The sequence below is a fragment of the Schistocerca nitens genome, chromosome 4, assembly GCF_023898315.1.
Source record: "Schistocerca nitens isolate TAMUIC-IGC-003100 chromosome 4, iqSchNite1.1, whole genome shotgun sequence".
NCBI lineage: Eukaryota > Metazoa > Arthropoda > Insecta > Orthoptera > Acrididae > Schistocerca > Schistocerca nitens.
The window spans coordinates 516,921,046-516,938,522 of record NC_064617.1 but is presented as its reverse complement, the minus strand read 5'-3'; the positions used below and the strand labels follow the sequence as shown (position 1 = coordinate 516,938,522).

Sequence of the window (17,477 nt, the reverse complement as noted above, 5' to 3'; positions counted from 1 at the left end):
CTGTTCATTTTTGGAACACAACCTACGACCAGCTTAGAGACAGAAGTGATGACACTTTCTGCAGGACCTGACCATCATTTTGCAGGACAATGCTCAAGCACGTACAGTGCAAGTTGTTACTGATTTGTTTCACTGATGGGGCTGCTAAGTGCTATACCACGTACTGCACTCCCCTGACTTAAGCCGTCGTAAGCTCAACTCCATTTCCGAACTGAAGGAAACACTTCACGGCATTGGCTTCAGAACTGCTACAAATTCGTCGGGCAATACACCGCACCGCTCGAACTGTCGACACAACTGGCACTGCTAAGAGCGTCCTACGACTTCCACATCGGGTTATACACAATGCTGGTGACTGCTTTGAAGGTCAGTAAAACTTTGAACCACGTATCTATTTTGTACGAGCGGTAAATAGTTGCCACTATTAAAGTTCGAACCCTCGTACATTGGCGACAGGTAGTTTGTATTCTGTATAGGATCCAAATACGCGCTGTATTAGCGAGGCGCGTACACAGCCTCCGAAGGGAGGAGCCCCTGCGGCCCAAGGGCATGCAATCCACAGGGCACGGATGCTTTGCGAAAAACTGGTGTGGCCGACGAACGCTCACGTATTAGAGAGACTGACGAAGCAACAGGGTGCGGCGCTTAAATCCGGACAAATGAAACATTTTTAAAATGAAAATCCTTGTACATAAAAGTAATGGTGTCCTTCAAGACTAACATTTCTCGATGTAACCCCCTTCAGCCGCAATGACCGCCTCCAAATTTGTCCTGAAGCGATCGCACGCACTCTTTAAAACAGAGCTGTACATATTCGCGAATGCTGCTTAGATAGCGGTGCGTAGAGAACCGACATTACGGTGCCTCGTCTTATTAGTATCTCTTTCTACTACGCTCCAAACATAGTAGTCGAGGGGTTTCAAATCCGGGATTTTCGGGGCCAGAACTCCTTTCACCAAAACACGTCAACCTTATCCGAGAGCTAGTTTTGGACTAAATGGATCGTATTAGGATCTCCTCTGCCATCCGAGACGTTGTTCGCTTGCTAACATTCAATACTGACGCCAATTTCCTCAGCGATTACCCCGGGTCTTCCGAAATCAGCGCCTGAGCTTTTTTGATGACTGCGGTTGTCCGTGACACGCGTTTCGTCGAATGATGTTTCCTCGCCGGGTTAGGAAACCTTCCCCAGACCTCCAAAGCATTATACTTGGTCACAACATAGTAAACGGTTGATCTCGGGTACCCGAAGAATCGAACAGCCAAAGAAACTGGTAAACCTGCCTAATATCGTGTAGGGCCCCGGAGAGCGCGCAGAAGTGCCGCAACACGACGTGGCATGGACCCGACTAAGGTCTGAAGTAGTGCTGGACGGAAATGACAACACGAATCCTGATCTTCTGAAGAGCACGTTGCAAGGCATCCCAGATATGCTCAATAATGTCTGGGAAGTTTGGTGGCCAGCGGAAGTGTTTAAACTCAGAAGAATGTTCCTGGAGCCATACTGTACCAATTCTGAGCATACAGGTTGTCGCATTGTCCTGCTGGGAATTGCCCAAGTCCATCGGAATGCACAATGGACATGAATGGACGCAGGTGATCAAAGAGGATGCTTGCGTATGTGACACCTGTCAGAAAGGTATCTAGACGTATCAGGGCTCCCATATCACTCCAACTGCACAGAGCCTCCACTAGCTTGAACAGTCCTCTGCTGACATGCACAGTCCAAAATTCATAAGGTTGTCTCCATACCCGTGCACGTCGATCCGCTTGATACAATTTGAAACGAGACTCGTCCGACCAGGCAACATATTCGCAGTCACCAACAGTCCAATGTGGGTGTTCACGAGCCCAGGTGACGCATAAAGCTTTGGGTCGTGCAGTCATCAAGGGTACGCGAGTAGGCCCTCGGCTCCGAAAGCCCATATCGATGATGTTTCGTTCAGTGGTTCGCATGCTGACCCTTTTTGATGGCCCAGCATTGACATTTGCAGCAGTTTGCGGAAGAGTTCCACTTCTGTCTCGTTGAACGATTCTCGTCAGTCGCCGTTGGTCCCGTTCTTGAAATATCTTTTTCCGGCCGTATCGATGTCAGAGATTTTATGTTTTGCCGGATTCCTGATATTCACGGTACACTCTTGAAACGGTCGTTCGGGAAAATCCCCACTTCATCGTTACCTCGGAGACGCTGTGTCCCATCGCTCGTGCGCCGACTATTACACCACGTTCAAACTCAAATCTTGATAACCTAGCAGCAGCAACCGATCTAACAACTGTGTCAGACGCTTGTCTTATTCTGCTCGTTTACGTATCTCTGTATTTTAATACGCATGCTTATACTAGTTTCTTCGGCGCTTCAGTATAGTTCAGAGAGCGAACGCTCAGCGCAAAGACCTCAGATAATCGCGGCTCTTCGGTTGTACTCCGCACTTGTCCGTAACATCTCGACCATTGTGAGGTTCTGACAGTTTACTAGATGCCTATGGTTTACAAGACCGCAAATCGTGACTTCCAGCGGGACTACAATATGGCGGGAAATTCGAATTGAAATTTGTCCGGATTTAAGTGCGGCACCCTGTACTGCTGCAGGTAATGTGTCTCATGAAATGATCAATTATTGTTGCATGAATTCAGTGTAATGAGTAGAACTGGAGCTAAGGAAGCGAGGAGCAGAAACATGAAACCATACCGAGTGCAGCTTGCGTGCGGCGTCGTGGATGGCGACGATGTGGGTGATCTGGAAGCGCTCGAGCTGCGCCGCGTCCTTGGAGTCCCGGTAGTTCCCCACGTACAGCCCGGGCAGCACCTGCAACACAAGGAGACTTGAGTCCCGTGCGACACAGGTGTGGCGTGCTTTCGCAGCCTTCTGCCTTCTCTGAGAATGGTGGTGCGCAGCATATCAATCTTGTGACAACTGGCCGCCGCGATGCTGTTCCATCCACAAACATTCAAGTTTAGAAAAGACTGTTGCGTGATGCTTGCAGCAAATTAGTAGCAGACAAATAACATACTGTTACATCACAGACGGTCATGCATTCCTTTTGCAGTGCGTCTCGATGGTCTCGGTAAATGAAAATAAACAAAACTGCTACACTAAGAAGAAATGCAGATGATAAACGGGTATTCACTGGACAAATATATTATCCTAGAACTGACTTGTGATTACATTTTCATGCAATTCGGGTGCATAAATCCTAAGAAATCAGTACCCAGGAAAACCACCTCTAGCCGTAATAACGGCCTTGATACGCCTGGGCATTGAGTCAAACAGAGCTTGGATGGGGTGAACAGGTGCAGCTGCCCATGCAGCTTCAACACGGTACCACAGTTCATCAAGAGTAGTGACTGGCGTATTCTGACGAACCAGTTGCTCGGCCACCATTGACCAGACGTTTTCAGTTGGTGAGAGATCTGGAGAATGTGCTGACCAGGGCAACAATCGAACATTTTCTGTATCCAGAAAAGCCCGTACAGGACCTGCAACATGCGGTCGTGCATTATCCTACTGAAATGTAGGGTTTCACAGGGATCGAATGAAGGGTAAAGCCACGGCTCGTAGCACATCTTAAATGTAACGTCCACTGTTCACAGTGCCGTCAGTGCGAACAGGAGGTCCAAATGGCTCTGAGAACTATGGGACTTAACATCTGAGGTCATCAGTCCCCTAGAACTTAGAACTACTTAAACCTAACTAACCTAAGGACACCACACACATCCATGCCCGAGGCAGAATTCGAACCTGCGACCGTAGCGGTCGCGCGGTTCCGGACTGAAGCGCCTAGAACCGCTCGGCCACTCCGGCCGGCGAACAGGAGGTGACCGAGATGTGTAACCAATGGCACCCCCATACCATCACGCCGGGTGATACGCCAGTATGGCGATGACGAATACACTCTTCCAATGTGCGTTCACCGCGATGTCGCCAAACACGGATGCGACCATCATGATGCTGTAAACAGAACCTGGATTCATCCGAAAAAATGACGTTTTGCCATTCGTGTACCCAGGTTAGTCGTTGAGTACACCATCGCAGGCGCTCCTGTCTGTGATGCAGCGTCAAGGGTAACCGCAGCCATGGTCTCCGAGCTGATAGTCCATGATGCTGCAAACGTCGTCGAACTGTTCGTGCAGATGGTTGTTGCCTTTCAAACGTCCCCATCTGTTGACTCAGGGATCGAGACGTGGCTGCACGATCCGTTCGTTACAGCCATGCGGATAAGGTGCCTGTCATCTCGACTGCTAGTTATACGAGGCCGTTGGGATCCAGCACGGCGTTCCGTATTACCCTCCTGAACCCACCGATTCCATATTCTGCTAACAGTCATTGGATCTCGACCAACGCGAGCAGCAATGTCGCGATACGATAAACCGCAAACGCGATAGGCTACAATCCGATCTTTATCAAAGTCAGAAACGTGATGGTACGCATTTCTCCTCCTTACACGAGGCATCACAACAACGTTTCACCAGGCAACGCCGGTCAACTGCTGTTTGTGTATGAGCAATTGGTTGGAAACTTTCCTCATGTCAGCACGTTGTAGGTGTTGCCACCGGCGCCAACCTTGTGTGAATGCTCTGAAAAGCTAATCATTTGCATATCACAGCATCTTCTTCCTGTCGGTTAAATTTCGCTTATGTAGCACGTCATCTTCGTGGTGTAGCAATTTTAATGCCCATCAAATTAATACATCTGAAATATTTTTATGTCAAGATATCTATGGTGTACGATATGCTGATTTAAAACGAGCAGACTACGAGCGAACGGATAACCTGCCCAGCTTTCTGATTGGACTGAAGAGTACCTATCAAACAGAAGCAGCATGCCTTTCTTAATGTGAAGAAATCTTCAGACGTGAAATACGTTGTTACGTATTTCAAAGAAGTGTTGGAGGACAATGACAGTTCAAAATATATGCAGGGTCGTTCCGTCATGATGTTACAAAGTTTCAGGGTTGATGGAGAAGTGTATATGTATCGGTTTGAGATAAGAGACCCTGCTCCAAAAACGACCGAGTCGGAAATTATAAGCGAAAATCGTTCTGTTACCTCCGACAGTGGACCTCTGCTACTGCAAGTTCTTTGCTTTCCATATTTTTGGAGCAGGTAGTATGGACCAAAACAGGAAAAAAAGTCGAGTAAATATGGGCTCTGAAGATCATACCTTAAGAGCTATGCACAGTTGCTTATCTTTACTACTGCGAAACACATCCCTTGCACGGAACAAGTGCTCTTAGCATATAAGAAACGCATTTTAGAGCCCATGTTTACTGGACGGTTTTTTCTTCTTTTGGTCCATACTGACTCCTCCCAAAATATGGGAACCGAAGAAGAGCTTTCAGTAGAAGAGGTTCACTGTCAGAAGTATCAGAACAATCTTCGTTTATAATTTGAAACGTGATATTTTCCTGACCAGGGTCCTTATCTCAAATGGATACATTTAATCTCCTTCATCATCCCTGAAAGAATGTAACACCATCACGGAATCACTCTATCACTCTGGATACTGCTCTAGTTGATGGCGTAGGAAACAAAGTGACGCAGTTCACGAATGCTTCTGCTGGAAGCAGAAAAGGTACATCAGTAGAACATTGTAATTACGTACAAGAAGAGTTGCAGAGGATCAACACCTGGTGCAGGGATCGGCAGTTGGACCTCAACAGAAACAAATGTAACGTGTTATGCATGAATAGTGAGAAAGACGCGTTGTTGTTTGGTTGCATGATTGTCAAACAATAACTATAAGTAGTCAAACACATATTAGGACGCATGCTTACTGAGGAATTTGAAGTGCAATGATTGCATAAAACCAATCACAGGAAACGTAGATTCATTGTCAGAAGCTTCAGGAAGTGGACTCATGAAGGACATAGCGTACAAAACCCTAGTTAGACTGTCACGTGAGTATTTCTCATCAGTCTGGAATTCTTACCAGGTAAGATGGACGCTGGAAATGGAGGAGATCGAAAGCAGAGCAGCTCTTTCGCCACTGATACGTATAAAAAGTGCGACATTCCAGAATCAGACGTTACATGAGAGATGTTCTGCATCAGAGTGTAGTTTACTTTTAAAATTCCAACAGCCTACGTTACTAAAAGACTCGAACAATGTATCGCTTCCTGCTAGTCAACCAATGTATTACCTCCTCCTCGCGAAACGACCATGAAGATAAAATTAGAGTGATTCAAACTCACATTGAGGCTTTCCAAAAATCTGTCTTCTCTCGCACCATTCGCTATAGGAGCAGGAAAGGGAAGCAAGTGATAGTGGTATACAAATAACATTCCGCCACAAACATAAGGTGTATTGTGGCGTATGGATATACATGTACAACATGTAACTAGATACCATCTTCTACATCTATACTCTGCAAGCTACCTTACAGTGGAGGGTACTTTCTATACTACTGTCACTTCCCCCCTTTCCTGTTCCAGTAGAGAATTTTTTGGGAGAAACCCAGCTGCGGCTACACTGATTGTGCGAGCACTGTATTCAACGGTCACGAGATTCAAACTGAATCAGGGAATAGTAGCACTTGTGGTGGCGTGAAGCTACACCAGAAGGTAAGGTAACACAAAGAAATGCACTAAAGTGTGCTTAGAGTACCTTAATATACACTAGTCAACGCAGTAAAATACACAGATACAATTCACTTCTTCGCACAAGCACGTGAGAAGAATAAGTAAAATAAATCCTATGCATAAACAGAAACTTCTGCTGCTCCTGGCAAGTCCGCTCCATGCCCCGGCAGAGGTTATACAACGAGCCCACTTCGACCGCAAATGCTGCCAATGTTCTGAAACGTAGGAAGCATTTCTGGCCTACGTAGGTTCAGGGTGGGCACTAGTTCGGAACCTTGTCGTGGTCCTGACCAATGCCAGTTTTTGTTCTTGAAATCGTAGATTTTGGATTCCCGATTGCTCAGAACAACGTTTTCAGATACCTGAAGATGGTGTTTTATAATTCCGAAACCGACCTCCGTATAATTTGAACATCGGTATAAATAACACTGCTTAGAGGATAATATACCTGACGTTGTAAATATAATGTATACTCAGTAGTTCTTTACAGGAACTCGCCTCCTGGACTTGAGACGGTTCCCCACGGCTTGGATCACCACAAGTGTACAACTAGTGGCTATATATTGGTTCCTAGTTGCGGACGTGAAATTATACGACTGTCGCAGATGCTGAGGACCAACTTAAAACCTGAAACTGGCATATATATATATATATATATATATATATATATATATATATATATATATATATATATATATATATTCTTTTGGTTATGTCAGCCAACTGCTGTTGTGCAGGCATTGACTGTACGAAGTGTTCCATTGAACGAGGAGTAACGCAGGGTGATCCTACATTCTCTAAACTGTTTATAACAATCATTCAGATGGCAATGTCCAAAATTATTTTGACAGAAAGGGTAATTAGAATAAATGGGAAAAGAGTCTCTAACTTGAGATTTGCGAGTGATATATAGTAGTCCTAGCCAAAGAATTGAAAGAATTGGAAATCGTCTACAAAGAATGTACCAGATACTTGAGAAAAAGTGGGTCTTAAGATAAAACACGTTCTACGCACACCAAGTGAGTAACTGCATGATAAATCATACTGAAAAACAACTGTCTAAAATTGTTAACGAATATTTTGACATGGGACAGTTAATTGGTATTCAAGGAGTCTGAAGTTTTTCACCGAATGAAGCTAGGTTGGATGTCTTATGGTAGAAACGTAACCTTCTTAAATGTAATATCCCGACAGACTTTAAAAAAAGTTGATTTTAAATAGTGTGTTCTTCCCGTCCTAACAGATGGGTGTGAACTTGGATTTTTAACGGATTTGTCAAAATAAAACTACGAACAGCTCAGAGAGCTATGGAAAGGTCACTCGTAGGTCTCACTAATGAGGATCGGAAAAGAAGTGAATACATAAGAGCAATAACAGAAATGTTCCGAAAAGGGCAAAGACTTTAAACTCGAAATGAGCCGGACATTTCGCCCGGAGAAATGAGAGAAGATGGGAAGATGGACAAAGGCAGTGCTAGTGTGGAGTCCCAGAGAAAGACAAAGACGAAAAGGTCTTTGAGGTAAAGAAGAGAAGAAAGTCGCAGGCTTCAACTGGCAGAAGACAGCAGGAGACGGAGAGACATGGAAACAACGATTGAAATGATGTTTCTTAGCTTAAGATTACAGAGGCTGCACCTTCTAAAGGTTGAATTGGTTGATAAATACAACGGAACTATAGTAATTTCTGCTATTAGTATCTTAGTTCGAAAGAGACGAATTCAACAGAGTTTTACTGTTCCCAATCCGATTAATTCTTTCGGAATAATTACAATATGTAGATCTTAAGATTTATGTGTTGGAACACGAAAACGATTGATGTGTTAAGTGAAATATCCTAGTGTCATACAAAATAAGGAAATACGTCACGTCGGATAAGGATGAAGGAGTGTTTCACCGCCGCGATACCGTTATAGAAGGAGCACATTGGATATGAACCTCTGACTTTGTCTGCGTCGTCCATATACGCCAGTTGCTGGTTAGTCTGCAAAAAACGTATTCCATTAAACCGAGAGAAATTAGAAATACCATTTCTTTATGGAAATTGCAGTAGAAGCTCGAAGCATACGGTTGAGATGTACGCGCAAAGATATCCCAACAGACAGTGTTCCACGAGAAAGACAATTCAGCAAATGTGCAAAACTTATTATTTTATAGGCACGAATATTTCGCAGAAGGTATGAAGCAAGCTTGCAAAGAGCGGAGAGAACGGAATAGATCTTCTGCTTACTGTTTCAAATAAATCCGCACGTTTGCCGGCCGTTGTGGCCGAGCGGTTCTAGGCGCTTCTGTCTGGAACCGAGCGACCGCTACGGTCGCAGTTTCGAATCCTGCCTCGGGCATGGATGTGTGTGATGTCCTTAGGTTAGTTAGGTTTAAGTAGTTCTAAGTTCTAGTGGACTGACGACCTCAGATGTTAAGTCCCATAGTGCTCAGAGCCATTTGAACCACTTAATCCGCACGTTTGTTCCAGAGAGACAGCGAGTGCCTCTGGAAGAATTCAGCCAAGTGGTGTTCGCGTTTTACCACATACAGCTTCCATCCGTATCACGTATCACTTCGCCAGCAGATTAACCACCGCGTGTGTAGAAGACGCATGGAATTATACGATTCGGTTCTGATGATGCGACATCAGGACAGTCGGTTTTTTTTCCTTCAAAGTATTTCTTTACCGATGAAGCCACCTTTATAAATCATAGAAAGCTGATTGTAAGAAATATGTGTTATTGGGCCGCTGAGAAACCGCACCATCTGAGGCAAGATGAACGTCAGAAGCAGTGAACGTTTGCTGCAGGTTTATTGGAGACTAGGCGATTGCGTATCACACATAATTAAAAAATACCTACCAAAACAAAGAGCCTGATTTACATGTCGTATGAGCAGATAATTTTGATCTATATATCGGAATGTTAGACAAAGTATGATCCCACCAGAATGTAAGCAACAGAAATGCGCTTTCTACGAGCGACCCTGGGTAAGACGAGAATAGACAGGATAAAGAATGAAATAGTACTAAACACCCTACACATCAACCCCTCAAACAAACTATGGAGAGTATCAGGCTCAAATAGCTTCGCCACATTAGAGGAATGGGACCAGAAAGACATCCAAGAAGAATTCTAGAATGGACAGAATCTGGACGACGACCAATTGGAAGACCACGAACAAGACACAGAGACCAGGTGAAGGATGATGTAAAACGAAGAGGACTGCAATGGGAGGGAATGCTAAATGAAAGACTGTCGGGAGAAAAGAGAAGCTTCGAAGAGGCTTTGTGAACGACCTGCCTTACAAGGGAACCTCCCCATCGCAACCCCCCCCCCCCCCCTCAGATTTAGTTATAATTTGGCACAGTGGATAGGGCTTGATATACTGAACACAAATCAATCGAGAAAACAGGAAGAAGTTGTGTGGAACTATGGAAAAATAAGCAAAATATACAAACTGAGTAGTCCATCCGCAAGATAGGCAACATCAAGGACAGCGTAAGCTGGACAGTGCCGTGGTCCCGTGGTTAGCAAGAGCAGCTGCGGAACAAGAGTTCCTCGATTCAAGTCTTCCCTCGAGTGAAAAATTTATTTTCTTTATTTTCGCAAAGCTATGATCTGTCCGTTCGTTCACTGACGTCTCTGTTCACTGTAATAAGTTTAGTGTCTGTGTTTTGCGACCGCACCGCAAAACCGTGCGATTAGTAGACGAAAGGACGTGCCTCTCCAATGGGAACCGAAAACAATTGATCGCAAGGCCATAGTCAACCGATTCCTTCACAGGAAAACACGTCTGATATATTCTACACGACACTGGTGACGGCATGTGCGTCACATGACAGGAATATGTTGTCGACCCACCTAACTTGTACACTTGTCGAATGCGTAAAAAGATTCTTCTACCTTGCCCTGTTTAGGTTTCCTTGTGGATGTGATAATCACTCCCAAAAAAGTGATGAAAACATAAGAGTTTGTGACATAAACTGAAAATAAAAAATTAAATTTCTCACTCGAGGGAAGGCTTGAACCAAGGACCTCTCGCTCCGCAGCTGCTCACGCAAACCACGGGACCACGGCACTGCTGAGCTGACATTATCCTTGATGTTGATTATCTTACACATGGACTACTCAGTTTGTATATTTTGCTTATTTTTTCATAGTTCCACACAACTTCTTCCTGTTTTCTCGATTGATCTGTGTTCAGTTTTTCAAGGCCTGTCCACTGTGCCAACTTATAACAAAATCTGAGGGGGGTGCGATAGGGATATACCCTTGTTAGAAGACACGTTTCAGAAAGAAGAAGAATAAGGTGACTGAGTGGGTAAAAGGTACACAAAGTTCCTTGCTGAAATGCTACTGGTTCTCCTAGAGGAAGTACAACTTGAAATACGTACATGTGTCTGTGGTACACGCACGATGAGGCCCAGCTCACTACTAGCTTGTGGCTAGGATAGCATGCTACCAGCCCTTTCCTGGTCGCTCCACTGGACGTGAAGACTTCATCAGCTGACCTAAGCGTTCCCCTGATTTGGTGCCACTGAATTTCTTTCTCTAAGGTAAAATCAGTGATGAAGACTACGCACAAGTTCCGACGACCAAAGAGGACTTAAAACACCGCATTGTTACAGCATGTGAAATTATATCGAAGGAATCTCTTCAGTTAGTTCAGAAGTATTTTCGTCGGCGACCGCAAAAGTGTGTTGCAGTAGGCGGTGGGAATTTCGAACACTTACAATATAAATGAAATTTATGACTAAATTTTTTGTGATTTCTTTTCCGTTGCTCTTGCAGATGTAAAGTTACTATGTAAGTTTGTACCTTGACATTAAATCCATGTAATGAAGTTAGTATTTATTTCCTCTTTTCTCTAACCCATACAGTTTTTGGCACCTTTCTCTCAATATTCTGTCCGAAATAAGGGTAGAACTGTTACCGTACTTCATTGGTGAATCGTTCTAGGATGCCACGCCCTTCGCCCTCCAGTTGGTATGCCATTCCACCCAGATTTAGCGAAGTGTAATTAGTTTCGGTTTTAAATTAAACTTTTCTTCCGTATTCCGCTTTTGTAGCTGGAGCGCTTCATCAGCCTGAAGCGACAGTTGCGTACTGTCTAACAACATGAACTTGCGCATAAAACAGCAATCGGTTTCATGTTCAGTACAGATAACATCTCAGTTCTATGTTCTAAATGCCCCGAAACATTCTCGGATTTTGAAGAGTGAAATACCGTTTAATTTGTCTCGTTTAGGACTGCGATATTAGCATCAGAAATTACCATAGTTTTGTTAGAAAAACGAAATTGGTAATGACATGTCTGTAATTAATGTAGGTATGAAAAGAGATTATGACATTTAGTGAGGACTTTCTCACACTTCATCTGGCTTAAAAAAGCATATCTTACACGGATCCGGAAAAATGTAAGGTAAACAACTTAGCTGAATCATACTGCACATAGAGTTACCGCTGATTAAAGTAGAAGACCGAAAGAGGCGATTAGTACAGGAGAAACTAATATCTGAATCAAAGAAAATGCAGTTTCGTGCTGTATTTGTATGCTAGTACAAGTACTTAGAACAGTACCGTCTATCAATACACTCACATGCCGACGCAGTACTTATGCCAGCGCTCCTCCAGCTTGATAATAAGTACAGTTTTCTAACCGCAGAATACCTTTCATCAAGTTTACCGATACCATACAAACTTCCTGAGACCGTTGCGGTATCCAGCTTGGGCTGCCAAACGTGTGTGGTATGTGATGAAGTAAGGAAATAGTTTTCACTAGATAGAGTAGTCCCATAAAAAGTACTCTCAATTTTTTTAACGCATCAGTGTTCCCCTGGGCGGCCATCACGTCATTATCATGCGTGATGGTGATGATGAGGTTCCACACTCCGAGGAGAGTTGGTGATGATGCGGGAGCCCGCACAGCCGTATTAGGCAAAGTCCTAGTGGAGGTGGTTTGCCATTGCCTTCCTCCGACCGTAATGTGGATGAATGATGACACAGCATCACCTAGTCATCTCGAGGCAGGAAAAATCACTGACCCGCCGGGAACCGAACCCGTGATCCCGTGCGCGGGAAGCAAGAACGCTACCGGAAGACCACTAGCTGCGTTTACTTTTCATTATCAGTGAGGTCACCACCTTCATGCTGGCGGAGTGTGTCGAAGATCAAAATTTTATCAAAGGGCAGTGGTAAATTGTTGATTAATTTAGCTGATACTGTTCAATGATGAAAGTAAATATAGACTTGACGACAGTAATAACATCAGTAACTCTCACCGGTGATGGGACGGAAACACACAAGGCCGTTGTGAGGCAATTTCACATCGTTTTTTGGAAGTACGGTGCGATAAACTATCTGTTAACTGATCCTGTTAATTTATCGAATCATTTGACGGACTGAAATATAGAGACGAGCTGTAGAATGAGCCACCGCAGTTAATAGAAAAGGTCATATTGACTAGGTGTGTTCTTTCAGCATTATGGTGCTTAGCATATTTTGTCACTCTAGAAGTGTGGACATGTCGCCAGCATCCGTCACGGATATTGGCCACGAAAGTCGCCGGACACTATATCATTAGATTTTTGAATCGAAACGAAATGCACACAGAAAATGTCAACAGAAGAGATTTTTTTTACGTTCGCATTACGGCCAATGGTGCACGCATAAACATACCCCCTTGTGATCCTCAGAACTGATACACATAATGCTATAATCTCTCGAAGAAGAGTGAAATTATATTTAAGTTGGTGGAAAGATTTTTGAGAATCCATGTCAGACTTCGGTAAAAAATTATTAGAGTAGGCTTATTTCTTGCAAGAGTAAATGGCTTTCATAAGTTTTACTGAGGTGACAAAAGTCATGGGATAACAATACGTACTTGTACAGACGGAAGAAGTATCGCGTACACAAGGTGTAAAAGGGCAGTGCGTAGGTGAGCTGTTATTTGTACTCTGGCGATTCGTGTGAAAAGGTTTGCGACATGATTATGGCGCACGATGGAAATTAAGATTTTGAAAGCGTTATGCTAGTTGGTGCTAGACACATTGGACATTCCATTTCGGATATCGTTAGGGAATTCAATATTGCGAGATCCACAGTGTCAAGAGTGTGCCAAAAATAGCTAACGACCAAGAGCAGCGGCGTCTGCGTAGAGTAGTCAGTGCTAACATAAAACAACACTGCGTGAAATAACGGCAGAAATTTATTTGGGAAGTAAAACGAACGCATCCATTGGGCCAGTGTAGCGAGGTTTGGCATAATGGGCTATGGCATCAGGCGACCGACGCGAGTGATCCAGCTGTCATATGCAATCGATCCCAGATCATAACCGCCAGGTGTAGGTCCAATATGTCTAAGACGCAGACAGGTTGCGTGCAGGTCCTCAACTGGCCTCCTCCTAACCAAACATGGCCATCACTGGCAGCGGAGCAGAAGCAGCTTTCATGAGAAAACACAACAGGCCTCCACCCTGTCCTCCAATGAGCTCTCGCTTGACACCACTGAAGTCGCAAACGGTGATGGTTTGGGGTCAGTGGAATGCTGGCTACAGGGTGTGTGGCTCGGAGCTGTCCTTGAAGTAAGCTACACTCCTGGAAATTGAAATAAGAACACCGTGAATTCATTGTCCCAGGAAGGGGAAACTTTATTGACACATTCCTGGGGTCAGATACATCACATGATCACACTGACAGAACCACAGGCACATAGACACAGGCAACAGAGCATGCACAATGTCGGCACTAGTACAGTGTATATCCACCTTTCGCAGCAATGCAGGCTGCTATTCTCCCATGGAGACGATCGTAGAGATGCTGGATGTAGTCCTGTGGAACGGCTTGCCATGCCATTTCCACCTGGCGCCTCAGTTGGACCAGCGTTCGTGCTGGACGTGCAGACCGCGTGAGACGACGCTTCATCCAGTCCCAAACATGCTCAATGGGGGACAGATCCGGAGATCTTGCTGGCCAGGGTAGTTGACTTACACCTTCTAGAGCACGTTGGGTGGCACGGGATACATGCGGACGTGCATTGTCCTGTTGGAACAGCAAGTTCTCTTGCCGGTCTAGGAATGGTAGAACGATGGGTTCGATGACGGTTTGGATGTACCGTGCACTATTCAGTGTCCCCTCGACGATCACCAGTGGTGTACGGCCAGTGTAGGAGATCGCTCCCCACACCATGATGCCGGGTGTTGGCCCTGTGTGCCTCGGTCGTATGCAATCCTGATTGTGGCGCTCACCTGCACGGCTCCAAACACGCATACGACCATCATTGGCACCAAGGCAGAAGCGACTCTCATCGCTGAAGACGACACGTCTCCATTCGTCCCTCCATTCACGCCTGTCGCGACACCACTGGAGGCGGGCTGCACGATGTTGGGGCGTGAGTGGAAGACAGCCTAACGGTGTGCGGGACCGTAGCCCAGCTTCATGGAGACGGTTGCGAATGGTCCTCGCCGATACCCCAGGAGCAACAGTGTCCCTAATTTGCTGGGAAGTGGCGGTGCGGTCCCCTACGGCACTGCGTAGGATCCTACGGTCTTGGCGTGCATCCGTGCGTCGCTGCGGTCCGGTCCCAGGTCGACGGGCACGTGCACCTTCCGCCGACCACTGGCGACAACATCGATGTACTGTGGAGACCTCACGCCCCACGTGTTGAGCAATTCGGTGGTACGTCCACCCGGTCTCCCGCATGCCCACTATACGCCCTCGCTCAAAGTCCGTCAACTGCACATACGGTTCACGTCCACGCTGTCGCGGCATGCTACCAGTGTTAAAGACTGCGATGGAGATCCGTATGCCACGGCAAACTGGCTGACACTGACGGCGGCGGTGCACAAATGCTGCGCAGCTAGCGCCATTCGACGGCCAACACCGCGGTTCCTGGTGTGTCCGCTGTGCCGTGCGTGTGATCATTGATTGTACAGCCCTTTCGCAGTGTCCGGAGCAAGTATGGTGGGTCTGACACACCGGTGTCAATGTGTTCTTTTTTCCATTTCCAGGAGTGTATTCTGTCACTGTGGCACCAACTGTTGCTCAAATTACTGCTGCAGATGCAGTGCGATGCGCCAGAGCCATACGCCGAACACGATGGTCTTCCCTCTCGGTAACGCCACGTGGTCGTCCGGAGAGCGGTCTTCTTGCTAGCGTATGTTCTCGTGACTACCGCTATCAGAAATCATGTACAGTGGCTACACTCCTGCAGTATCACAGAAGGAACATACAGCTTCTCATAGCCGTATTACTCGACCTCGTTCAAACTCAGTGATAATGACGTGTTTGTTGCCTTAAAGGCATTCTTGACTATCATCAACTCACCGCGTCCAATCTCAAAGATAAATCACGCCCACAACAGTTACAGCGTGTATTTAAAGCAAACATGATTTGCATCCTGATAGTGGTGCAGCTAGCGCCACTCTAATACGAGTGGAGCGAAATTTGAACAGGCATCATCTTGTAGACATGGAACACGCATACCAGCTTTCGTTTACGTCGCTTCAATGCTTCTTAGCGTTACGATATTTTTTGCTGCCAGTGTATATTCGTAGTAACTAGTGTTGTGTCCAGACGGAACTACTTCACAGAAGCTCTCCTACGAACCTTGCAGAAATTCTGTGAAGTTTGGAAGGTAGGAGACGAGGTACTTGCGAAATTAAAGCTGTGAGGACGGGTCGTGAGTCGTGCTTGGGTAGCTCAGATAGCAGAGCACTTGCCCGCGAAAGGCAAAGGTCCTGAGTTCGAGTCTCGGTCCGGCACACAGTTTTAATCTCCCAGGAAATTTCAAATCAGCGCACACTCCGCTGCAGAGTGAAAATTTAATTTTGGAATAAAATATTTATTTATCTTTGACAGCGATCTGTTATTGACTATTAAAACAACACTTGATGCACATATTAACAAACTGTTCTCTTGCAGTACAATGTTCCACATTTGAATGAACATGTCCATCACAAACTTCGACTATCACGCTGGTCCTATGATGTTGACTCCTTCAGATGAGACCACGAACTGGGTCTGAGCTCTTGAATGTTCGACTGTATATTGACCCCAACGTGAGGGCGCTGCAGCGCTGACAAGGGAGGCGAGGTTTTCTGGAGCGGCTCCCACACGTCGTTGCGGACTGCAGCGAGCCCTCCCCAAAATCTGTGCTATCGATTCGACTTGCCAATTTTAGTGCGGCAATTCAATCTCTATATGCCATGTAGCATCTAAAACAATATTTCATAGCGCTGCCATTGGCGGCTTGTAACCACACATTCGCAGTTATTCCGAAAAGAGCCCTTTGCGGATACAGTTTTGGTGCAACTTGCTAACTTCTGTTACCTTATTCTTTCGCCCAAGTCAGTTTTCGTTGTTAATTATGATAAAAACTTTATCAGGATAAGTATACTGCGAGCGCAATTTTTTTCCAATTTTGAGTCGGTAGCCGGTGAGCAACTAGGGATACCGCAGTGAGTCGTCGCGTAGGGATGCTGGTTATCACTGAAACAACCGGTTTTCGGTTATATCGTTTTCTCCAAAACAAACAGGCAAAGAAACGAGAACTTCGTCTGTTTATCATTCGCTGCTATTCTCGAAAAGTGCTAAGTGGTTGAATACTAGCAAAAATCATTAGCATTATAGTACTGATCCTAATTTTTTTTAAGTTCTGCTCAAAAATCATATTGTAATCAGGGATCACATCAGTATTTGAGTATTACGAATAGTGAGTGCTACAGGATGAAAACTGAGGTTGACGAGGTCTGTTTTACGTGTTAACCTGTCAGGTTTCAAGGGCTACTAGCAGATACATGTATATCATGTAGACAACGGCACAGATTAGCTGTTTTCTAGTTTTATTGTGTATTATGAATGAATAGTTGTTAAATTTTTAATTTGTTACTATTGCCATAATCTCATCTTTTATTATTT

General features: G+C 45.2%; 1 protein-coding gene across 1 annotated transcript in view; it reads right to left on the bottom strand.

The window, feature by feature from the left end:
• LOC126252408 (dual specificity protein phosphatase 22) overlaps nt 1-17,477 on the bottom strand; it is a 571,353-nt gene that overhangs the window by 203,607 nt on the left and 350,269 nt on the right. The window contains exon 2 of the mRNA XM_049953298.1: nt 2,690-2,806. Within this exon, the coding sequence (XP_049809255.1) occupies nt 2,690-2,806 (117 nt within the window). The remainder of the gene's footprint in view (nt 1-2,689; nt 2,807-17,477) is intronic.